Raw genomic sequence first — 7981 nt, 5'->3', positions numbered from 1 at the left:
CCCCCCCCCCCCCCCCCCCCCCCCCCCCGCTTACTGGTTTGGTTCATCCTGGAGATGCAGAAACACGAGAAACCAAAGAGCAGGACGGCAACGAAGGCGAAGAGCAAGTTAACGTTCTTGGCCTTCATCGTGGTGGCGTCACTGCCAACACCAGGCTGCACAGGCACCGCGCCTGCGTCCTTGACCCCGCGTGCTTGCTCCCCCTCCCACAGGGCCGCGCCTGCGTCCTTGACCCCGCGTGCTTGCTCCCCCTCCCACAGGGCCGTTGCTAAGGTCCCCAGGTCCCCAACACTTTCTCCCAGTCACATCCTAGTCCCCTCTTGACCACACTTACAATCCTTTGGCAAGGCTGTGAAAAACTGGGTCGGCCCTGCGCTGCCTGGCCCTGACCAGACATTATCATCTTAGGGTAATTTCCTGCGAGAATTCATCAGATTTTGATTCAAAGGTGTGAAACACATGACACAGCCTTTCATTCATGTTTCCCATTTGGTCTTTACACTCTGATCTCTCTTGGAGACTTGCAGGCAGTGTTTGGGTGATGCACAATCTCTTTTCTGCAAGAGCACCCAGTTTCTGGCCCCTTTGAAAGCTTTAAAAGATTTGGACACCCACCTGCTTGAGAATGTTGCACTGAATAGTAATGGCCTGGAGTTGTGAGAGCCTAGAAGAGGGTGGCAAAGACAGCTGATAGCTACTTCACTTTTCTGCTCCTCCAACCCCTCCCCCACCCCATTTCCCAGGCGTTTGCTGAGCTCTCTTGGAGGCCACAAGGCAAGCAAACCCTGCTAGGACAGACACATAAACCCACTTGCTAGGCTCTGAAGCGATGGAGAAAGTCCTTACTATAGAGAAGGAAGGTATCAAGGAAAATATCGTCAGAAGGACATCAGCTTCTCTGTGTTGATTTGAGCACCAACTAATTGGTTTTCAGCGTTTCTCTTGCATGTCTCACCTCAGTAAGTCTAAGCCTCTCCTTCAAGCTCTTTATTGCCAAAGCCCCTCAGTTTTATTAAGGGCATCAGGTCCTTCTGACTGCTATTACATCATCTATAAAATGTTTACAGTCCTTCTTAGGGACATGTTTCTAGATCCCCACTTCTGCCCTGACACCCACGTTGTTATGGTGACATTCAAACTGCCGCCACCCTAGGCTGTCCAAAATTCATCTAATAAGATGGTTTTCCTAGTACACTACCATCTGCCTGTCACTACGGCTTAGCAGTTCCTGTCTTCCTGGTGATAAAGTCCCAGGAAGGGTCTTCACTTAGAAAACGAGCATTGTTGTAAATTACAACACAGAGCAATACCAAACTGCTAGTGTCTGACATGAACTCAAGCCTCCGAGTCATGGCTTACTGCAGGTTACTCAACATTCAGGAGAAAGTGTTGCAGGAGCTAAGGTCAAGTGGAGTACAGCTATGTTCCAACCACACACACGGAGTCCAGGAAGGAGTAGGTTACAGTCAATCTCATGATAGGAAGTCATGTGTGTTACCGGTTCCCTAACACACACACACACACACACACACACACACACACACACACACACAGAATTTTCAATGGTCTGGTGGCTTGGTCAGCAATTTGCTGGGTCCCCCAATGAATTATCAATTTGAAAAAGTTTGTAGGGTGGGAAAGAGAGGATTTGGTCAGAACACCATTGCCTGCTTTACCCTGACCCCTAGCATCCCCAAATACTTGGGAAAATGTTTTCCACTTACCAGCCCTAAAGTGTGGGCAAAGCATGCATTCACATAACCAAACCAGCATCTCCCTCAATATGATACTCTGTTTTCAGTGTCGTGTTCTGTCATCAGTTTGACAGCTCATCTCCTGGGTACACATCTTGCTGGGATTCTCTTGTTTTGGGAGAAGGTAAATAAATGGCTTTGCACAGGCCCTGAGAATACACCGCAGTGAGGTATATAATAGAGAACCAGGCTGTTACACAAAACATTATTCAAAGATCTCCACGGTGCTCTAAGCTCTGGCTTTATTTAGCCCAAGATAAACTAAGGGTCAAACTCCCTAGAGTCCTCTGGGGACTACATAGTAATTCTATACGTTCATGGAAACTTAGGTTTAAACCTGTGTGCACAGGAGATCTTCACAGGAGTCGAATTCAGCTGGCTCTTACTATACTAATCTAGCAGCTTGGGTAAGGGTCAAATATATCTACTAAAAGTAGCTACCTGGGCAGCTGCGTTAAGAGGTTGCCAGGTAATCCATTTGGAATGTTGTTTACCTTTCAAAAGAATCTTGTTTTCACCGTGGTCATCTGTGTGAGCTCCCTCTGTATCCCCGTCCCTCGGGAACCCCACCTGGTCTCCCATGAGCACACCCCTAGCATTGTGATACTCAGAACACTCGTTCATCAAGACTTACATTTTCTTGCCCACACGGAATATTCGTTACTGCCCATGACTCTGTAAATGTTTAAATGTTGCCCAGGACAAAGAAGTAAGAAGTCCTTCCACTCTCGATGGGTTCAGCCCATTATATGCTACTGGATCTCTAATTGCCCACCAGGCAAGAGTGGCGGGTTTTTTAATGCTTGGATTACTATGACACAGGGACTCTTATGGATGAACCAAGAGGCTTGTTCTGTCTTGGTGGAAAATGCGTTGTTTAGGTCCAGGTTTCATGACCACTGAGCAGCAGAAGCCGGCTGGGAATTCATCGTCAAAAAGAGATGGTTTACCTGTTCAGGTTATCTGTCACAGTTCTGCAGAGGTACCTCTCATGAAATGAATTATGGAGATTTTGTGGTACATCTTTCTATTTATAGCATCTTTTTGATGTTTCTAATGACATAACAGGCTATTCCTATCTTAATAACATTTTCTACTCTTAAGATAGAGGGGCATGCTCTCCTGAGAGCTCAGTAGCACTAGCACGCAAGCTAATGTTTTCTGTCAGGAACTTTCAAAGCACACACTCACTAGTGACTGCCACAAGGGGGCAGTATTATGTTTCAACCAAAACATTTGAATGAGCCCAGAAAAAATTCTAAAATCTTTTGAATGTGCTGGAATCCTAGGGTCCTATAGCACATTTGACTCACTGACCATACACATTGGCATAGCTTGTCAAACAGACTCTTTAAAAAATTTTTTTAATTGATTGTGAGTTTCACATCATATACCCAGTCCCACTCATTTCCTGGTCCCCTTATATCTACCCTCCATCTGCACAATCTCCCCTCAAAATAAAAAAGAAACTAAACAGAGCATAGGGAACATCTCATCATGGAAGCTGTAGTGTGTCACAGTGTGTCCTTCTGTCCACACATCTTCACTCGCAAATGTTCCTCCAATGAGTCTGGCTTGAGACCTCTGGCTTCTGTGACACCATCAATACTGGATCCTCATCAGGACTCCTCCCAGTCATCCTGTCGTTGCCCTGTGTCATGGAGATCCTGCCCCTTTGGATCAGTGGGACTGGCCCTTTCACAAGCTCCAAGAGTTCAAAGATGATGTGCATCGAGGGATGGGCCAACTTAAAGCCATGGGCCTGGGTAGTGGCTGAGCTAGTCAGCACACTGGCTCTCCCTCATCTGCACCACCAAGGTGAACTCTCCATTACTGTTCAGCTAGGCCACCCAATATGGCAGGAATGGGGTCAGCTCTCCTCTCCTGCTCTTGGGCCTGCTCACCTGTACCCATGCCACTAAATTCAGCTCCACTGTGGTGCCCAGTTGAGGCACAGGGCCCACTCTCCCAAGTGTTGCAACCTGTGAGGGGCTGAGCCAGCTCTCCCACCCCCAGGGCTGGCTCATCCATGCCTTTTCCATCAGGGCCAGCTCCACTGTGTTGCCCAGGACAAATGCAGGGCCCACTATCCAACCAGCTCTCACAACAACCACAGGTGGTGAATGGGGATGTGGGGGAGGGGCTCCCCCACACCTACTCCCCCTCATGGCAGATGAGTGGTGGGGCCAGCTCTCTGCATTCACACCCTCAGCCAGATTTACTGTGCTGCCTAAGTGTGAAGAGACACCATGACCAAGGCAACTCTTATAAAGGAAAGCATTTAATTGAGGTTGGCCTACAGTTTCAGAGGTTCAGTTCCTTATCCTCATGGAGGGAAGCATGGCAGCCTGCAGGCAGACATGGTGCTGGAGGAGCCCAGAGTTCTACATCTTGATCTGCAGGCAGCTGATTCTTCAGTAGGTGGAGCTTGAGCACCAGGAGGCCCGCCCCACAGTGACACACTTCCTACAACAAGGCCACACCTCCCAACAGTGCCACTCTCTATGGGCTAAGCATTCAAACACAGGAGTCTAAGGGGACCAGACCTATTCAAACTATCACACCAGGTGAGGTACAGGGCCCTTCACAACCCGTGACCACAGGCAGCTGGCAAGGGGTTGGAGGGAGAGCACCACCTACCAGACCACACCACCTCATGGATCCAGCACTTGTGCTGCCTTGGCAAGGCACAGGGTCTGCTCTCCAGAGCTCTACCACTGGTGAGAGGTAGGGCCAGCTCTCCAAAGCATAGCAGCCCATGAGGGGCAAAGTCAGTTCTACACAGCCCCTGGATATCCACATGGTCCCAGGTAGCTGCCCAAATCAAGGATGTCCCCCTGGTCTCTATGGTAGTATGCCACAGACATAGACATTGACCCCTGCAGCTGTATGGGGTTAACAGAGAATACAAGTGTAGATAAGGATTTCTGCTTTCACTGATTTACAAGGTAACATGAGATTTCCTGTGTTCTTCAGGAAGTCAGCACAACCTGGCATTCATTAGAAAGGAGCGCTGGAGCAAGTCTTGGGTTTTCATTCTTCCTGTCTTGTTGAAACTACATGAAGTTTCATAAATCTCAGAGACATTTGACTTGAGTATGGCAATGACCGTGTCCATTCTAGTTTTGTAAAATCAAGAGCTACATTTTTTTCTTATTTCTTCTTCTGCATTGTCACAGTGATTTGGCACTATGTAGTGTACCTTTTTCATATCCTAAGCTTCCATCTCTATGCCTTGATGTTGCCTTGTCTGTCCTGCTGGGCTTTGAGTACACTTCCTACCATCGTTATGGTCCATACAATAATTGAAAAATGCTTCCTCCCATCCTCTCTGGCTCAGTGTTGCCTAGTCCCACACATGACATTTTCTTCTGTCTTAATTATTTTACAGTACACATTGCAGTACCAGAACACTTGACCAGATGAAAATTAAGGGAGAAAGTCTTGTTCTGGCTTACAGTTCCAAGGGGAGACAGACCATCTTAGTGGAGAAGGCATGCATGGTTTGCAGTATAGTGGTTTAGCCATAGAGAGTGGCACTATTAGGAGGTGTGGCTTTATTGGAGGATGTGTGGCCTTGTTGGAGGAAGTGTGTCACCATGTAGGTGGGTTTTGAGACCTCCTATGCTTAGGCTAACCCACCCCAAGTGGAAGAGAGCCTTCCCCTGGTTGCCTGTGAAAAAGTCTTCTCCTGGCTATCTTTGGATCAAGATGTAGAACTCTGGGCTCCTCTAGCACCATGTCTGCCTGCATGCTGCCATGCTTCCTGCCATGATGATAATGGACTGAACCTCTGAAATTGTAAGCCAGTTTAAAATATTTAAATGTCCTTTATAAGAGTTGCTTTGGTCATGGTGTCTCTTCACAAAAGAAACCCTATCTAAGACAAGGAGCCTGGTTGATTACATTACATGGGCAGTCAGGAAGCAAGAGCAGGAGGTAGGGTTGTGATAAAACCCCAAGGCCTGCCCGGGGGTCATACTTTCTCCAGCCAGGCTCCAACCCCACCAATGGTTAAACAACCTGCCCAAGTATGGCCATCAGCAGGAGACCAAATATGCAAATCCCTGAGCCTGTGGAGGACGTTTCACATTCATACCACAACATTCCTCCAAGTGCATTTACCTGTAAGAGATGAATTAAAATTACTGGAGCTGAAGAAATGGCTTGTAAGTTAAGAACAACGACTGCTTTTGCAGGAGACCTGGGTTTGAGTCCCTGCAACCACATATTGCCTCACAACTGTAACTCCAGGTCCAGGGGATCTGATGCTTTCTTCTGACTTCTGTGGGTACCAGGCATGCTTTTGGTTCACAGACAGAAATGCAGACAGAGTACCAATACACATAAAATGAATAATTTAAAGTAAGTTTTAAAATCCTCACCTGTGCTAAATAGCAGGCCCTTTCTGCTCTGAATTTGGCATGTGCAGCTTCAGACAAGTGTGGATAGAAAACATTTGGGAAGATGACTTTTGTTGTATGGCTAAAACAACAAGGTATAAAAATGTACATAGTGTTTGCATTCATCTAAGAATGATGAGATCTGTAGGTCACTTACAGTACAGTATTAAGCTGCAGGTGGCAGATGTATGTACATCACACTATTTTACATCAAAGACTTGAGTGTCTGTGGACTTTGGTTCTAGGGCTAATGCCTGATAAATACCCAGAGGTGATATTTTGGTCTCGGGACCATCCTGAGTTTATGCTCAAGGGCATAGTGCTGTTTATTTGGGTCTCCTGAGGATCAACTGCTTGAGCCACCACAGGTAGATGGTAAGTGTCCAGGTCAAGCAGTTCTCACCTTTCAGCAGTCTCTCCAATCCAGTCTTACGGGTTTTTTTAGTCTTAAGAAATAGAGATACAGCAGAGTGACTAAAAATTATAATCAAAGGCTGGGAAGGTGGCTCACCATGTCAGCAGGGCTACCTGAGGCCAGACCCCCAGCAACTGTGTAAAAATACCAGTGCATCAGCAAGTACTTTACAGCCCCACAGCTTGGGTGGGGGCGAAGACGTGAAGATCCCTACAGCATGCTGGCTCGCCAGCCTATCTATAAATCAGGAGCCCCACGTTTGGTTAGAGACCTCATCTCAAGAAATAAGATGAAAGAGCAACTGAAGAAGATACACACACACACAGAGAGAGAGAGAGAGAGAGAGAGAGAGAGAGAGAGAGAGAGAGAGAGAGAGAGAGAGCACTTTAACCAGACTTATATGCAGCCTTTGGTTTGCTTTTGCATAACTGATAAGGTCTGAAAGGGCACACGGTTTAATGGAGAGCCCTAGAGAGCAGATAATGAAGGCCCATTTTCTCCTGGGAGGCAGAATCTCACTCATCTTAGTACTTCACTACTTCTTAGGTGGCTCCATAGAAGAAGAAAGCCAAAGGGCATGTGATGAGCATCTTCTCCTAGGAATAGGGAAGATTTAATAAATATATATTAATATATTAATATATTCTACTGATTTTATATATTACTATACTGATTTTACATATATATATATACACATATTATATATAGCTGCAAAAGGAAACAAAAATCCATCTGAGCAAAATTCCTTAGTAGAAGGAGCTGGCAGCCATTGCCTCTTCAAGGAAGCAGCTGGCCTGCAAAGATCCAGGGAGCAACCAGAACCAGAAAGAGATTTGTTTTTATTTAAAGAATTTTTTATTAGATATTTTCTTCATTTACAATTCAAATGCTATCCTGAAAGTCCCTTATACCCTCCCCCAGCCCTGATCCCCAACCCACCCACTCCCACTTCCTGACCCTGTCATTTCCCCCATATTGGGACATATAATCTTTGCAAGACCAAGGGCCTCTCCTTCCAATGATGGCCAACTAGGCCATCTTCTGCTACATACGCAGCTAAAGACATGAGTTAGGGGGTACCGGTTAATTTATATTGTTGCTCCTCCTATAGGGTTACAGACCCCTTCAGTTCTTTGGGTACTTTCTCTAGCTCCTTCATTGGAGCCCCTGTGTTGCATCCAATAGAAGACTGTGAGAATCCACTTCTGTGTTTGCAAGGCACTGGCATAGCCTCACAAGAGACAGCTCTATCAGAGTCCTGTCAGCAAAATCTTGCTGGCATATGCCATAGTGTCGGCGTTTGATGGTTGATTATGGTATGGATCCCCAGATGGGGCAGTATCGGCATGGTCCTTCCTTCTGTCTCAGCTCCAAACGTTGTCTCTGTATTTCCTTTTTTTTCTTTTTGT

At 46.5% G+C, this 7981-nt stretch overlaps 1 protein-coding gene across 6 annotated transcripts in view; it reads right to left on the bottom strand.

Moving 5' to 3' along the window:
* Mgat4d (MGAT4 family member D) overlaps positions 1–176 on the bottom strand; it is a 33405-nt gene extending 33229 nt beyond the window's left edge. For all 6 annotated transcript variants that reach the window (XR_002378542.1, XM_021170097.1, XM_021170096.1 and 3 more), the window contains exon 1: positions 35–176. Coding sequence is in view for 5 of the 6 variants with exons in the window: in XM_021170097.1 (XP_021025756.1) it covers positions 35–128 (94 nt within the window). In the remaining variant the exon portion in view is untranslated. The remainder of the gene's footprint in view (positions 1–34) is intronic.
* Positions 177–7981: the final 7805 nt, after the last annotated feature.

The sequence above is a fragment of the Mus caroli genome, chromosome 8, assembly GCF_900094665.2.
Source record: "Mus caroli chromosome 8, CAROLI_EIJ_v1.1, whole genome shotgun sequence".
In the NCBI taxonomy this organism is placed as follows: Eukaryota; Metazoa; Chordata; class Mammalia; order Rodentia; family Muridae; genus Mus; species Mus caroli.
The sequence above is the reverse complement of the archived record's forward strand: the minus strand, read 5'-3'. Positions and strand labels throughout refer to the sequence as shown.